Raw genomic sequence first — 17,647 nt, forward strand, 5'->3', positions numbered from 1 at the left:
TTTTTTTTTTTTCTTTTTTTTTGTCTTGGCGCGTCTGTTACTTTAATGGGCGGAGCCTTAGGTGTTCACCGGGGTGGGGTAATGCTGGTCGCTGTGCTGTGATGCTGTACGTGGGGGAGGGGCCCAGAGGGAGCAATGGCGCCCGCTTCACTCTCCTCTGGATTTCAATCTTTCACTCCGATACCCACAATCAAACTGGGCCCCTCTGGTGCTGGTTCCCCAGTGGGTGGGCTTGTGCACACTCTAGGCCCCTGTGGGTCTCTCCAACGACCTCTCCCGTGAGGCTGGGAGTCTTTCCTGCTGCCGCCCCAACCCCCACGAGCGCTTTCAATCAGAGGTTTGAGGCTTTATTTCCTGGGGCTGGAGCCCTGGGTTGCGCAGTCTGCTTCACTCCCCACCATCACCCGGTTTATCTGTGTGCGAATGTGGGGCCCTGGGGTGCTACCCACTGCTCTGCCTTCCCCGTTCTCCGCCAGTCTGAGTCCAGCCCTCTCGGTTTATCTGCGCAAATGTAGGGTTGCAGGGTCTGCTAGTGCTCGCACTGCCTGCCCAGTTTGTCCCACACTCCGCCAGTCTCAGTCCCGCCTCGGCAACGTGAGTCCTCTCCACCCCGGTGCCTGTCTCCGCCCCTCCTACCGGTTTGGATGAATGTTTATTTTGTATTTCCTTGGTGTTGGACCCCCTTGCCGTTCGATTTTCTGTCAGTTCTGGTTGTGCGAGGAGGCGCAGTGTGTCTACCTACGCCGCCATCTTGGTTCTCCCAGATTAAATATCTTGTAGCTCTTTAAGTCATTTTCTTTCTCTCCTCTGGGCTTTTATACCTGGCATGTTTTCTCTTGGAAACATTTTCTTCTTTGCCTAACTTCAGGATGATATTAATTCTTCTGGTTTTTACTTAAATATGACTTAATTGGGGAAGCCTTTGTGGATGGTTCCCTCTAACGCCCAATTATTCTAGGTGTACCTATTATGTTCTATAATAGTACTTAATAGTTATTAAGCACTTAATAAGTGCTAGACAGTAACAAAGTGCTTTATATGGATTATTATTATCAGTATTTAATCCTATGAGGTTAATAAGTAGAACTAGGCACCAAGGTCAAATACACTTGACAAAATATGTCTTCTGTTGACTTAGTTACAAAAAGAAGTAATTAGGAGACTGGGAGAAATGTGTCCAGAGTTATAATGAACTTTTTAATGTCATATTAGGTTTTTTCTCTGTAAACTTTGGGCCATGTTGCTAGCATGGAGGGTTTTTAAGTTGGGAGAATGACTTACCCAGAAATATTAACATCACAGTGAGGTAGCTGGTATCATTGTAAAGAATAGATTGTTCTCCATCCCTTTGATGACCCCCACCCTACCCCCCCACTTTTAGGAAGTTTTTTATTGTATTATAACAGAGGGTATAGGAGTGATAGAAGAAAGGAAGAGATATAAATTCTTTTTTTACCCCCTGCTTCCTATGGTCACATCCCTGAATTTTATCACCACCAGTAACTGTTTTTTCTGAAGTCTCTTATTTTTCTTTTGTTTCCATGGGTGATATTTTCTTGCTTCTCTAAAATGGAAGCCCTTCTACTTTCCCTCACAATTCTATATCCTTTGCGTTTTCAGGAACTTTATTTCTATATTGAATTCCTCTCCTGAATTGCCATAACTAGGTTATTCTTATTAGTATTCTAGAATCTTGTTGAGTTTTCAAAATGTGCAGACACACACCCCTCCCTTGATCCCATTCCTCCTATCAGCTCCCTATCCCATTTCTCTGCTCCCTTCCTGGCAAAGCTTCTCAAGAGCATTCTCCACTGATTATTTTTGTTTCCTCTCCTCCCATTCATACCTCAACACTCCAGTTGACTCTCCCACTACTCTACTCTATCAGCTTGGGTCAGGCTCACAAACACATTCCATTGTCAAACCCAGTGGTGACTTCTCAGTCTTCCTTACTGTTCTGCTTGGCTGCTGACTCTGTTTTTGTAGATTGTATGATATCATATGATCTAATTTTTCTCCTATTTCACTTTCCTTCTTAATCTCTTATTGGTCTTCTCTCACCTACCAGATTTCAGAGTTTCTGAAAGCACTACTCATTTACTGTCTTCATACTTGCGTCCTAGATGACCTCATCCAGTCCTGAGACTCTGTATACCAATCTAATATTTCTGAACTTATACCATCAGATCTAATCTCCCCTGAGCTTTATATTCCTATATTCAGCTGCTTGCTTGCCCAACATCACAAAATTAGTGGGTCCAGAATTAGTGAGGGAATCTTTGATTCTCTTTATCACCCCTTTTGTATACTCTACATCCAAGAATATATGAGCATATCTTGTCAGTTCTCCATAATCTTTCTCTCTTCTCATCCCCCAACCCAAACCATCATCTCTTCTCTGAACTGCTATAAAAAATGCTTAACTAGTCTCCTGGCTTTCACATTGCTCACCAGCTTTCTTTTGCCCATAGCAGCAGAGTGACCTTACAAAGTTCTAAATCAGGGTAACCCCCCCTAATGTCTTCCTGTTGCACTTAGAATAAAATCTAAGCCCTTGCCATCTATGACCTAGCCACAGCCTACCCTCTAACCTCATCACTTATCCATTTTATTTATTGAACTTAAGCTCTATCCACATTTATGTTCTATAAAGCATATCATTCTTTCCTTTTCTTAGGACCTTTACACTTCATGTCTCTTTGCCTGAAATGCCTTCCTGGCTGCTTCTTATCACTGGCTCCTTGAGTCTCAGCAGGAATACCACCCCAAAAGCTTTAACTATCTACACAGCATTTCTAATCACTATTAGCACACCCAGAACACTAAAGTATTTCCTTTATAGCACACACTTACACTTTCCGAAATTGTTTCATTTATGTACTAGTTTTCCTTAACTACTGTGTACAGGCATTTTAATCACAAAAATTTATCCCAAGCATCAAAATAGTGCCTGGCATCGAGTTCTGAACAAACCTGATGAAGGAATAGATCCCAGGGATGACTTTAGGATCATATAATTAGGAGTCTGTCTTAGATTTCTCTATGGAATACCTCTGCATTCATATTGAGGTTTTTCATTTCACTTGGAACTCTTTAACCTAAATCTTTTCTACTTCTCTAAATCATGTTGTCTGGGTATGTAGCCTCTTAACTTACTTTCCCATCAGACAGTGATAATACCTGTTTTAACTATAAGATCTTTGATAAAATTATTGTTGTAAATGCTAGCATATCAGGTAAAATACTGTCTTACCAAATTGATTTTTGGAAGCTTTTCTGATTTCCTGATAAGGGGAGATTTCACTTGATAGTATTTCTTGCCTTTTTATAGTTAATTTTGCCTTGGATTTGTGTCTGTATCTCACTGCCTAATTTTCTCAGAATCAGGGACTAAATTATTTAAATTTGTCTTTCATATAGCACTAAACAAGATATCTTGTAATTAGGCTGTTAAAATTACCTAGTTGGGCATATGTGTCTTCTTCTATAAGCCAAAGGGAATGGATAATTATGAAATGGAAAGTATAGACAAAAATTTAAAATTAATGGGGGAGTGGCCAGCCAATCTTTGTTAAGATATTCCATTTGTTGGTGACACAGAATAGCCCATTTCATTCTGTAGATCTTATACTTTGTTTTTTAGAAATGATTTTAAGACCTCTTATAATGATATGTAGGCATACCTCATTTTATTATGCTTCATAGATACCTCGTGAAGCATAATGGTTTTTGTTTTTTGTTTTACAAATTAAAGACAAGGCAAGACACTCTACCAGGAAACAGATTATAACTTTATTGCAATACTCACTTTATTGTGGTGATGGTCTGGAACTAAACCCACAGTATCTCCAAGGTAGCCTGTACAGGTTGTATCAGTGTGACTAACTGCAAATAAGCTAAAGAAGAAACAAGTATAAACAATTAAAATTGAGCTAGGGATAAGGCTAATATAAATAAACATCCTTGAAAATTTGTTATAATAGACTATACATTTCACACTTTGAGAATTCTAATAACCAATGTAGATGAGATGTGTATGAGTTGCATATTTCAGTGTTGAGTTTAGAAGAATCATCTATTCTTCTTTGTTTTTATGATACAAACATCAAATGAATAATTCACATTTTCAGGGTTAATGATAAGATCATAGTACTATTTGAATTGGAAAACTGTCTGGTTTTTCACGTAAATTTGAGAATTTATATTAAAATCTTGAATTCTCTAAAAGAGTGCCAACTTCTTTTTATGTTTTTGTTTTGACTCGCCTACCCATGTAAATATTTTGAAAAATTTAATACTTAAGTACCAGCTAAAACTCTATAATACATACTAATTACAACATCTTAAAATTTGTTCTACCCTAGAAAGGTCATTATTCTGTTACTGGCTTTAATATGGTATTATCAGAATTTTTTTTCTTTTAAAGGTATTGTCCTTCCTGTAAAACTGATTCCAGTGAAGTTGTAAAGGCTGGTGAAAGACTTAAAATGAGTAAAAAGAAAGCGAAGATGCCATCAGCTAGCACTGAAAGCCGGAGAGACTGGGGCAGGGTAAAGAAAAAAGTCTCCTTTTCTTCCTAGTTAAATGTTTAAAATAACTATAATGCAAGTTATAATTTTTTAAAATATTTTATTTTATTTTTAGACAGAGGGGAGGGAGGGAAACATCAATGTATAAGACAAACATCAACTGGTTGCCTCTTGCATGCCCCCAACTAGGGATCCTGCCTGCAACCCAGGCATGTGCCCTTGGCTGGAAATCAAACCAGCAACCTTTTGGTTCATAGGCTGACACTCAGTCCAGTGAGCCACACCAGCCAGGGCCAAGTTATAATGTTTAAATAACAATAGTAGTAATGGTTAAATGGTACTTTAAATACCAGAAATACTAACACATAACTATGTTGTTTAATGCTATTGTTAATTGAATTTAATAATATAAATTGTTGTGTGTTGTTAATCATACAAACAGCCAGGTTTCTATTTTATTCGTATATTATGGGATCTAAGGGCTTTAAGATGTAGCATAACTGATTTCTGAAACAGCTTGTTCTGTGACTTGTAGGGAATGGCCTGTGTTGGTCGCACTAAAGAATGTACTATTGTTCCTTCTAATCATTATGGACCTATTCCTGGAATTCCTGTTGGATCGACTTGGAGATTTAGAGTTCAGGTATTTTTAAAATTGGCTTAGTTGAAAGGGTAGAATTGGGTATAATTCAAATTGTAGCAAATATCAGTGTCTATTAATTATAAATGGACTAAGCTAGGTAATATCACATGGTATTCAGTTAGAATGATTTTCTGTTACAATGGGTAGACTGTTCCCCATAGCTTGACAGAGGAACATGCATCATGAATAGGCATCAGCTATGTCTTTTCATCATTTTGTCTACACTTCTGTTACTGCTATGGTACTTAACATTATTGGTAAGTTTTCTAAAGAATTTTTTTGCCAAGAATTTAATATTTGCAATATTAATTTTTTTCTTTTTATCATGTATGTAGTAAGGTCTCATCTAATGTCATTGAACTACAAGAAAGTTTACTTTAGGTGTTTTCGAGTCTCACTTTTCTGAATGATTGTTAAGATTATTGGTTAGAAGAACTGCCAGATAATCCCAGGATAAAATTACTTCTTTTTTCCCCCTTGAAGAAGGCTGTATTGTATTTAGTCCTGATTTCTTCTTTAGAAAGGTGATTTTATCATTATGGACAACCAATGTGGGGGGGGGGGATCTTAGAACATTTTGCACATTAGAGGAGCTTGAACTTTAAATAAGAGTAGAGTGGTAACATTTTAAAATTAAAATAGTGTAATACATAGCTCGAAAAGTTAAATACTAGTATATGGCATACTTTAAAAACCCACCCCTTTTTTGTCCCCATTTTCTGTTCATCGGAAATAACTAACATTTTAGATGTTTTCTTCTGTATCTACCTCCTTCTAAGTAATGTGTTTATACTACCTTTGTCTTTATATATTAGTTTTATTAACTTCCTTCTATAGAAGATGAACAATTTAGTTTAACACACTCTGTCCTCCCATCGCAAAATAAAATAATTTGGTTAAATCACTATTCAAGGTTTGATATTATGACTTTGAATCTATAAATACAGTAAAAATACACTGTGTATTTTTAACTGTCTTTTTTGTTTTATTTTTTTTGTATAGGTGTCACTAATTCATTCCTGAACTCTAAAAGTCCCATTAATACAGTCTAAGAATATTTTGAGGTTGTTGGCCTGAGCAACTGGAAAGGTGGATTTGCCATTTAGGAAGTGGGGAAGATTTAAAACAGGTTTATTATTTTAAGGGTTGGAGAGGTTGGGAATCAAGTGGTCCTATCTCCTGAAGTACCTGGTGTTTCAAGGACTAAATCCAGGTTCTGTTGCCCTTAACAGCTTCTTGTGGGCTTGCTTCTATTGCGCCTTCTTCCCTAGCCCCTCTCTTCAGGCTTGGATTTTAGCTCCTTTCTCTGCTAAGAACAATTGTATATTTTGGGTTTTGGGTTTTTTTTTTAATTTTTTTAAAGTATTTATTTTTAAAGAGAGGGGTTGGGGGGAGAAGGAGAGAGAGGGAAACATCAATGTGAGAGAGAAACATCAATCAGTTTCCTCTCACACATGCCCTAGCCAGGGATGAACCCATAACCTAGGCATGTGCCCTCACCCGAATCAAACCGGTGACCTTTGGCTTGCCGGATGACGCCCAGTCAACTGAGCCACACTGGTCAGTGCAAACAATTGTATGTTAAGTAGATGAATTACAGTACTTCACTCAGGGAGTTTGAAGTACAAAGAGTTTGAAGTGACACTTGTTTCAGTGAGCCAGATTTGATGGTGTATGGGAAAATAGTAGGCCATTGAAATAGTGAAATAGCATGAGTAAACTAAGAAAATGGGTAGCATGTTTGGGTAACAATGAGTAGTTTTGGTTGAAACATAGAGGCTCCATGAAGGAGAAGCTGGAGATTAGAGATAGGAGCCAGATTGAGAGAGGATAATGTGTAATACTTAACTTGGGCTCTATAGAGTGACTGCCAGACCATTCAATATATTTTAAGCACTTGAAAATTAAAAGCAGATTCCTTCTTTAAAGGATCATTCTGTTTGTGATGGGTAGAATGGGATTGAAGGAACAAAATTGGAGGCGGTGAAAGAGGGTCTAGTTTAAGCATTAATCACTCAAACTAACATTATAGCAGTGGAAGGAGAAAAGAAAATGAATTTGGGAGATCAGGTCGGCAGTATTTGTGGCCAAATAAATGGGTTCAGATGGTGAAGGAGAGGAATGAGGCTAGAATGACTCTTGCCTATCTGACATGCCTAGGAACAGTGCCACATAACAAAAGACAAGACATAAGAAGAGAAGAGATGTGTAGCACTGGTAGTAAATTCTTGTTTACCCAGATTGAGCTGTTTTTAGCAATAGATACAAGATGGTTATTATTTTGAGACTCAGAATTCTAAGCCTGAGCACTTTTAAGAGTCATCAGCTTAGTGCTTAAGGGGTATATAGTTGGAGAGAAGTAGAGTCAGTGAGCAAAAAGGTGGAACTCTGGGCGATCTGCAGTTCTTAGTTGGAGACTTTTAGGTCCAATGGTATATGTGAAAGCATTTTGTAAATGTAACTTCACTGTTTAAAGGTATTTTGAGATTCTATTTATTTTATAGGTGAGCGAAGCTGGGGTACATAGGCCCCATGTTGGTGGAATTCATGGTCGAAGTAACGATGGGGCTTACTCTCTTGTCCTGGCTGGTGGATTTGCAGATGAAGTAGTAAGTCATGATACAACTTTGTACTTTAGAACCTGTTTTGATTTTTCAGTAGAATACAGAATACAGAAGTTTTGTCTAGGGTATATCAAATCCTGTCTCTTTTTAGCATAGAGTTTATGTTAAAGTAGTCAGTTCTGTACAAGTTACAAGGTAAATCAATTGGCAGTATTTAATCTTTGTGTGTATTGTTTTGATTTACATATATGCGGTAACTGATTATTATAATGAAAATACATATTCTATAGAGCTTCTTTAAAATTAAACATAATTATGGGATAATTTTAGGTTGACATGTAGCATTAGAAATAGTTTGGGGATTTTTGTGCCCTTGTCTTCCCTCAGTGGTACATTTTACAAAATTACAGAACAGTATCATAGCCTGGATATTGACATGCTACACTGAGGACACCGAACGTTTATTTTCCTTATCACAGGGGTCCCTCGCGTTGCCCTTTTATAGCCACATGTACTATATCTGCTCTCCCCACCCTTCTTAACCCCTGATATCCACTAATCCGTTCTCCATTTCTAAAATATCTTCACTTCAAAAATCTCTATAAGTGGGATCATGTAGTATATAACCTTTGGAAATTCTTTTTTTGCTCAGCATAATTCTCAAATTATGTCATGTATCACCATTTCATTCCTTTTTATTACTGAGTAGTCCATGTAATAGGTGTACTGTAGTTTGTTTAATCATTCACCTCTGGGAGAACATCTGGGTTATTTCCAGTTTTTGTCTAAGAATAAAGCTTCAATAAACATTTGTATACAGTTGGGGGGTTTTTTTTGTTTGTTTTTCCTCAACAAAGGTCTTCAATGCTCTGGGATAAATGCCCAGAGTACAATTGCTGGGCTTTATATGGTAGTTGACATGAATATTTTGAAGCTATATCTTTAAGTATTTTTCAGAAATACAAAAACGTTAGATAGCTTATTGAAATCAGCACTTACTATTTTTAAGGCTCTCTTAGAAAACAAACCAACTGAAGTCTCTTTAACATGCTTTTAGCGACCAGCCAATTGTTTTTGACTTGGGCTCTGACATTTGTGTGTGAGACCTTGACCAAATTATTTAACTCCACTAAACCTCAGTTTCCCCATGTGTAAAATAAAAAACAATAGTACTGTAATTTTATATCAGAAAGTTACTGATTTTAAATGAAGTAATTTATGTAGTCCTGGGCATATAATAAGGATTCAGACAGTTCTATAGTCTGGATCAGAAGCTTATCTTAAATATATGAAACATAAAATTGTAGAGCTAAAAAGAAGTACCAAGTTGAAGTGAGATGGGTGTTACTACTTCCTTTTTTCCCCATCTTTTGAATATAGTTACTACTAGTCAGACATTAAACATTTGTGGAGAAAAATGCTGATGAGGTGTCATAAGCTCTTAATTCTATTATATAATATAAGGAATAATTTCTTTTAGGACTAAAATATTTAGGCTTAATTGCCAACTAAGATGTAACTAGAGATGTTCTATTTTGTAAGCATTTTCAATCTTTTTATCTTAATCATATCTATAGAAAAAGGTAGAGAAGCCTAAATAAACTTTTCTCATCCAAGAAAAAATTTGTTCTGAAGCCTTTAAACATTGTTTAGCTTATTTGTCCCTCTTATGTGCTCCTTCCTGGCTTCCACTACTTTTTCCCTTATATAACTACCACAATTATAATTTCAAAGTTGACAGGGTTATGAATATGAGCATTGTGAAGTCAATCCAGATATCATTTGGAAAACTTTCTCATCAATTGAAGTGTTCTGGGCTATACTAGGTGTACTTATTAGAATTCTTTCAATAATATCTATATAAATTTATAGCTATTACAGAAATATTTATGGAGCTAGTTCATGTATCATCCACTTCTTTGGGCTTTTTTTTTTTTTTTTTTTTTTTTTTTTGGTCACATGAGGTAGACACTTTATGCAACTTAATGATAGGTAATTATTTTACCTTAATGCAATTTGAGTTAACTCATAGAGTGTGAAATGTGGGAACTTACCATGCTGTTAGGATTTTAAAGTTGAAATACAGTAGCAAATGTGGGTGTGGTGTAGATTGCTGTTGGGAAATCAGTTATGATGTATGTATTAAAATGGTACTCCATAAAGAACCTAGAAGCTAATGTTGATAAGTTTATTTTAATAACACTGAATTAAGTGAAACAATATTCCCAACCCATAACAGCTAATTTTGTAGCATTCTGTAGATTATTCGATATAGATAAATATATAGATAGATAGACAGACAGACAGATAGATATGGCATGAGAATAGCAGTGCTTGGAGGTATATAACTTCAAAATGAAATCTTTAAATCAAGTGATACCACTTGACAGCATACTACACATAAGATTACAATCGAATTAGACCTTACTTCTGTAGATACCTTGAGAAAATATGTTAATGTACAACATCCTAACCAAATGTTCTGACTCTGAAACAAGACTTGATGAGATTATACTTGAGCTTAGGTGTCTTAATAATGAAAAATCTTCTCCTGCAGGACCGAGGTGATGAGTTCACATACACTGGGAGTGGTGGTAAAAACCTTGCTGGCAATAAAAGAATTGGTGCACCATCGGCTGATCAAACATTAACAAACATGAACAGGTACTCTTTATTGTTAGAGTTTGTAAAGACTATTTAGAATATGGACTTCGTATAAATGTTTGGTTATAAGACTATAATTTATAACTTAGACTATAGAGAAAAATCTTAAATTGAAAGTTAAAGATCTAAAATTAAAATCCTGTTTCCTGATGATATAATTTTTTGCAAGCATCTTAACTTAATGATAAACACATGTGCTTTGCATTTGAAAACATGTTGAAACCTTTGAAGGAAAGGAGCCTATATAAGTGAAATTGAGGATAAGGTGGCTGATCTACTACCCTACAGGTCAAAGTTATTTTCTAGTCAATACAGATTATCTTTTAAAGTGATGAAGTTATTTTTAGAAGAGACACTAATATGGAACAGGGTTATGTTTGGGAGCCACATTTAAACACATCACGTAACTAAATCAGAACTACACTCAAGGTGTTTTTAGGATTTATAATAATCAGATTCTTTAAATGTTATAAGAGAGAATCTTTAGTGACAAAAGTGACCCTTTTTAATTAAATGCTTCTAAGGCATTACAAAAGAACCACCTTGTGTTGACCTTAATTCTGTGGAAGTATCGATGACATCCAGCTTCCATGGGAAAGAAAATGTAATAACTTCAAAGTGTTTTACTTCATAAATGCATGCTAATATCAAAAATAAAGTAACCCAAGCAAACCGTCCGATAGCAATGACTGCCTTATAACTTATACTGATAGTTTTGTAATCATTTCATAGTTTAAATTTTTGTATTCTATTAATAAGGGTATTTTGTGGGTTATTGAGTAAAAGTAGTTTTAACTTTCTTGAGATTAAAATCACGTGGTTTTAAGTAGTGTGCCCATAATTTCTGATTAACCTGTGAACTAAAGATAATAGCAGTATGATTTCAAGACTTTGTTGCATACCAAGTTATATAGAATCTGTTTTCATGTCTTCCTTCTATATTATTTCTGACAGTAGGATTATTTTACTGAACCAGCAGAGGAGACAGGTCAGATTTGCTGGTGAACACATTCCTGAGGCAGGAGTCCAGTCACTAGCTAGTCTTTCTAGCGAGGAAACAACTCTTTAGGAGGAATGATCTTAAAAGGAGTTAGAAATATTTTTATATGTTTTTGTCAGTGAGAATATGACTTGAATTTGCAAAAGGCTTTTCTAGGTTGTCAGATCTGAAAATTATATGAAATTTCTTTAATAACTACCTGCATTTGAAATATACACAGTAGATTCTTTTCAACCTTTTGAAGAACATAATAAGTGTACCTGGTAGACCGTGTTATAATCTCATTACAAAATAATTGTCAAGTAGTAAAAATGTTTTTAAAGGAAGGTAGTGAAAATGAATATTAACTCGAAATGCTTTAGGACTGATATATCACAGAGACTCTAACATCCATTTAGTTAATTTGTACATTAAGCTGTGAATATCCCTTGTGATTGACTGTAAAGACCTCTAGGGCAAAGGTACTATAATGTTTTATAAACATGAAAACTGAAGTGAAAGGTCCTTAGCTCTGACCTACAGTATACTCTTTCCTGACTAGTATATGGTCCAATTCATTTTTGCTACTCTGCTAAGAGGTAGCTTAATACCTGCTTTTTGCTTTTGAGAGGTTTGTTCCTATTTTTTTCTCAGCCCTTCCACTTTATGAAAACTGAAAAGGGCAGCAAGGTAACCTGGCCGTCCTTTATCAGAGTAGTTAGAGGCAACCAATTGAGCTGTGGAGAGAGTAATGGAAGAGCCTTGTCGATTTGACTAGTTTTATCCTCTTCGACTCTTCTCATATTTGAGAACAGCCTGAATATTTATGTGAAGCTAGAAGTGACTTAATGCCATGTAATGGTGGCAGTCATTGTGACTGAAGGTAACTGTGAGCACCAAAGCATTCCACTCATTAATATGAAGATAACATTTATCCTACGTTAACTCTTTAAGAAGATGAAGTATGTATTGAGATAGCTATTCCATAAATAATATATAATACTAGCTCTAGAGTTGATGGCTGTATTTTCTTCTGCCTCCCAGAGTTTTTATGCATTTTCCTTTGAGATAACAGATAATTTGGTAAGCTTTAATTCTTTGGCCACATCTCTAAAAGGTTTTTTTGTTTTTGTTTTTGCTTTTTAAGAAACACTTAAGTTCACTTACTTTAACAATACAACATGGTCAGGATATTTTTTTATCAAGGTATTTTAGTGGATTAGTCATTTACTCTTAAGGCCTATTTTTTTTGAGCCTGCAAAAAGAGAACTATACTCTGAACAAGTATTTTTTATCATTACAAGATTGTGTGTGTCTCCATAATTTTTTTAAAGATTTTATTTTTCGTAAAGATTTTATTTTTCGAGAGATGGGAAGGGAGGGATAAAGAGAAGGAGAGAAACATCGATGTGTGAGAGAAACATTGATGGGTTGCCTCTTGCACACCCCCAACTGCTGACCCAGCCTGCAACCCAGGCATGTGCGTTGACCAGGATTCAGACTGGTGACCTTTCCATTCACAGGCCGGTGCTCAATCCACTGAGCCACACACCATTCAGGGTGTGTCTGTGTATTTTTGACTTCGTGTGTCCCCAGTGGTTTCTTTTCACCTAAGTTAGGAAATTGGTATCTTAAGAGGAAAAATACTAATTTTAAGTAGATTCTTATTTGGTGGGGATTTTGGGTTATGTTTTTTTGGTTTTTGAGGGGGGCAGGACTAAGTTCCCCAAGAAAGGTCTTCTAACATCTAATCACCTTACTGATTAATTACTACTGAGTATGCATACTAAGGAAGCTTTAGCTAAATCAAGTGTTGCTTCCAGCTCACTGTTCCTCCTTGTTTATGTGTCTTCAGTAAAATGCAGCCAGCAGTCTTAATTGTCATGATTTAGCACAGACATTTGAATGCTTCATTTTTATTTAAACTTATGTTTTTTACCAGAGGTCTTTAAAGGATATTCTCATATTGAACTTGTTCTTAATATCTTCTAAACTTTAAGGAATCTCTGTTGTCTGGAATGTGGAAAGTGGACCTAGAGAGGTCATTCATACCTTGCTGCCAAATTTATTTTTCTGATTTTCTTTCTACATAATTCCAGCAATTTACCTCACTCCCTATCAAAAATAACTATTACAACAGTCGGTTGCTTTAGTTTTCCAACTTTTTCCCTTTCCTCAACAAACGTTATTTAAAGAAAATTCCATGTATTTCTAGTTGTTTTCTATTATACGTGGCACAGATGTTATTACTTTCAGAAGAACCCTACAGGCTATCTGAGAACCAATCCCCTGGCTTGGGGGTGACATCAGAAAACTGATTTGTCTTCTCTGCTGGTGGGGGAAAGCATAATCCTATTATCTGGAATAATATGGAAAGAATCATAGAATCTTAACCGTCAGGTAAGGCATAATTCACCTTTTAATTGAGCTAATGATGCGATTATATACTTAAAGAAAGATTACTTGGTATAAAGACTTTGCTTTATTTTTTAGGGCATTGGCCCTAAACTGTGATGCTCCATTGGATGATAAAATTGGAGCAGAATCTCGGAATTGGAGAGCTGGTAAGCCAGTCAGAGTGATACGCAGTTTTAAAGGGAGGAAGATCAGCAAATATGCTCCTGAAGAAGGCAACAGATATGATGGCATTTATAAGGTGCTCTATCTGGCATGACCTCTTGTTAGTCATTCTTCCCGGGCTTTCAGGACAGGGTCACTACCACAGGGAAATCCTCTGCTGTGGGTGGGCTGGAGGACACATTAGACCGTCCTAGTTGGTGTTTCTACTTTTTCTGGAACTATAACAGATGCACAAAGAGAGCTCTTAACTCTGATACTTTTCTTTTAAGGCTAATTTCAAGTTCATAAGGACAGAGCAATATTTTGGGTTAAGCTTTTTATAAGTTTATTCTCTATGATAAAACTTTTAAATAACTTGGCCATTATAGATCTTGATTCTTATATATCTTTCAGAATGATTTTAACTACAATAGATTTTCTTTTTTTTAAGATTTTATTTATTTATTTTCAGAGAGAGGGGAAAGGAGGGAGAAAGAGAGGGAGAACAACATCAATGTGTGGTTGCCCCCCACATGCCCCACACTGGGGACCTGGCCTGCAACCCAGGCACATGCCCTGACCGGGAATCAAACCGGTGACCCTTTGGTTCACAGGCCAGTGCTCAATCCACTGAGCCACACCAGCCAGGGCTACAGTAGATTTTCAAGCAGAGCACATTATAATTTTTAAAATAGGTTGTATTCTTTGTTTAGAAAACAGGCATCTACTGCCGCCATTTCTATTTACTATTATGCAAAATTATATTAATAAGCATAATCTTGTCAGTATCTCAAATTTGTAGCAATCTATACATATATAGGAACTATCTTAATAAGAAATAAGGTCAAAATAATACTTTGGTAATATACTTAATTCATTTACTATTACAAAACAAATACCTTTTGAAGTTGGATTTAGTTTTGGCAAGTTTCAAACACTAATATGATGACATTAGAAGTTTTATCTTTAAATCTCAAAGTAGTACTGAAATACTATGATTTAGGTGGTGAAATATTGGCCAGAGATTTCATCAAGCCATGGATTCCTGGTTTGGCGCTATCTTTTAAGAAGAGATGATGTTGAACCTGCTCCTTGGACCTCAGAAGGAATAGAACGATCAAGGAGATTATGCCTGCGTTTACAGGTTAGATCACATTTGTCTAGGCTACTTGTATATTCATAAAAATGTACACCTCTACTATCAACATGCTTTAATACTGGATATAACCCACAGCAGTTGATCAGTGGATGGTAAGGGGTGAAAATGAGATCATGCAAGTATACAGAAAGAAAAACAGTAAAAAGGTAGCATCCTAGGTGTCAAACTGCCCTCAGACCAAGAATTGTGCTTGGGAAAAGTTGGGCTGGTCAATGAAAAGTATTTTCAATTCAATATGGAAATCACTTGAAGTATGAGGGAAAGGGATATATAAAATTTAGGTGTAGGAGACCTTGAGAAGGGAAGTGTATCCTGGATGGCACAGGGGGTGTGTCTCTAGTAGGGGAAGGGGGGAGGTGGCTTATAAGAGTGGTCTGCTTCCTACCCTTCTCACTTTTCCTCACCCCTTTTCTCTCTTCCCCCTCAAAGCTGCTTCCTTGTCCTGTCACCACCTTTAGTGTTGTGCCTTTTTTTTCCCCTTTGCCCATGCTCAGCTGTTAACCCATATAAGACTTCGTTGGTTTTGTATGCATAGTGGATGGTATGGCTGCATTCCCTCTCCACTGCCTATACACCCTAGACTTTGTCCCTGACACTGACTTGCATGGTTTGAGTTCATCTTCCATCATTCCCCATTGTTGTGCTTTCCGTAAAGACTGCCAGCTTTGTCATTTTCCCTGGCTCTGCCCACACTGCATGTGTAGGGGCTGAACTATGGGCAAGTGTCTGACCACCCAGGCAGGTGAGTGTGCGTCTTCTAGTGCAAGTCTGTTTCTATTCTTATTTTCTTTTTAAATTCATTGATTTATTGTTTAAATGAGACCCATCAGCTGCTAAAATAACTGCCAAAATACAGTTGACCCTTAAGCAACATGGGGGCTAGGGGCACCAACCCCTGCACAGTCGAAAAGCCATGTATAACTTTTGATAACATACAAACACTTAAGTACTAATAACCTACTGTTTTCCAAGAGCCTTACTAATAACATAAACAGACTGTTGACACACATTTTGTATATGTTCTTACAATAAAGTAAGCTAAAGAAAATGTTATTAACAAAAATAAAAAAAAGAGAAGATACATTTACAGTATTGTATTGATACTGTAAGTTTATGTCATCTGTTTACAAGATGAATTGTCTGTCAGTACCTACTGACATTGATATTATCTTACATGATACAAAACACTGTAGATATTAATAACACGTTATAACAACAGGTATGAAAAATAAAAAGATAATGTGAAAAAGAAATTTATATTTATTTATAGGTACAGCAATTCATGTAGTGAAGTCTCCAAAAAAAAAAAATACTAATATCTTCATTGAAAAGAATTCACACATAAGTGGACCCACATGTGTCAAACCTTTGTTCTTCAAGGGCCAACTGTAATTCTTTTGTAACTGATATTAAAAAAAAAACCTATTGTTAAATCCATTTTTAAAAGACTTTCTCCAATCCACTGTTCATCAAAGAATGCTCTAGAAAGGTTAGACATGAAACTGAGCAGAAGCATATAATCCCATCTCATGTGATGAGTTAATGTATCATTGATGAAGATGGAAACATACTGAGCTTTAAACATGAGTGTTATCACAAAGCGTATTCTAAAGGAAAAAATGGTAGCCAGTAAAATACAAAGATAATAGGTAGAATTTATTCCCTAAAGTTGGACCTTTGGCTGATAAAGAATTCAGTAATTTAGTGACATTAGGTCTTCTAAAAGCTTTTATTATCTACTCACCCCCAATTTTTAAGAGATAGGAAATTTGGCCCATAATGTTTTGGTGGGGTTTTCTTCTGTTTTATTTTTTAGATTGGCCCCACAATTTAGTGTAATCCCATCGATGTGAGTACCATCTGTTGTGCTCTGTGGTTGATCTTCACTTGTCTTCATATCAAGATTCCACTTTTCCTCTCTTCCTTTAAATTCTCCAGCCACCTAGTCACAGCTCCTGTAAACTCATCTTTCCTGTTTTAGATCTGAAACTAAGATCATTGTATTATAAAATGGAATTTCTTAACAATCAAAACTACATGGTTTTACACTGAATTTGGGATTTAATCTTCTGTCCTTTGAATTTTGTTGGTTTTTTTTTAATGTCTGCTTCCTTTATATAAAGTTGTTCAGTTAGGGAAAAAATGGATTCCTCCTCTCTCCCCTTTTTAAATTTCTCACCAGGATCTAGAACCCCCCTTCTCTGTGAAGTTTAAGTCTACATTGTACTTTTCCCCCCATCAGTATCCAGTAGGTTACCCTTCAGATAAGGAAGGGAAGAAGACTAAAGGACAGTCAAAGAAGCAGGCCAGTGGAGCCTCAAAGAGGCCGACTCCGGATGATGGTAGGTAATGATCACAGCAAGTAAATCCTAATAACATAATTTCTAATAAAGAGAAATATTAAGAGAATAAATTGAGAAACTCATAAGAAATAGAAAGCAAAGCAAAGAGGTTTTAGTGTGGGGTTACTTTTATTGTGTCAGAATCAAAACAGCAATATATATAATATCCTAAACTCCAGGGGAAGTCAGATGCTGCTTTGTGCAGGTT

The 17,647-nt window shown here is 36.2% G+C and overlaps 1 protein-coding gene across 1 annotated transcript in view; it reads left to right on the forward strand.

The window, feature by feature from the left end:
- The window catches only part of UHRF2 (ubiquitin like with PHD and ring finger domains 2), a 101,811-nt gene that overhangs the window by 68,827 nt on the left and 15,337 nt on the right, over nt 1–17,647 (forward strand). The window contains exons 7-13 of the mRNA XM_053924429.1: nt 4,427–4,550; nt 5,065–5,172; nt 7,677–7,781; nt 10,294–10,400; nt 13,873–14,035; nt 14,942–15,082; nt 17,340–17,439. Of these exons, the coding sequence (XP_053780404.1) occupies nt 4,427–4,550; nt 5,065–5,172; nt 7,677–7,781; nt 10,294–10,400; nt 13,873–14,035; nt 14,942–15,082; nt 17,340–17,439 (848 nt within the window). The remainder of the gene's footprint in view (nt 1–4,426; nt 4,551–5,064; nt 5,173–7,676; nt 7,782–10,293; nt 10,401–13,872; nt 14,036–14,941; nt 15,083–17,339; nt 17,440–17,647) is intronic.

The sequence above is a fragment of the Desmodus rotundus genome, chromosome 1 (assembly GCF_022682495.2).
Source record: "Desmodus rotundus isolate HL8 chromosome 1, HLdesRot8A.1, whole genome shotgun sequence".
In the NCBI taxonomy this organism is placed as follows: domain Eukaryota; kingdom Metazoa; phylum Chordata; class Mammalia; order Chiroptera; family Phyllostomidae; genus Desmodus; species Desmodus rotundus.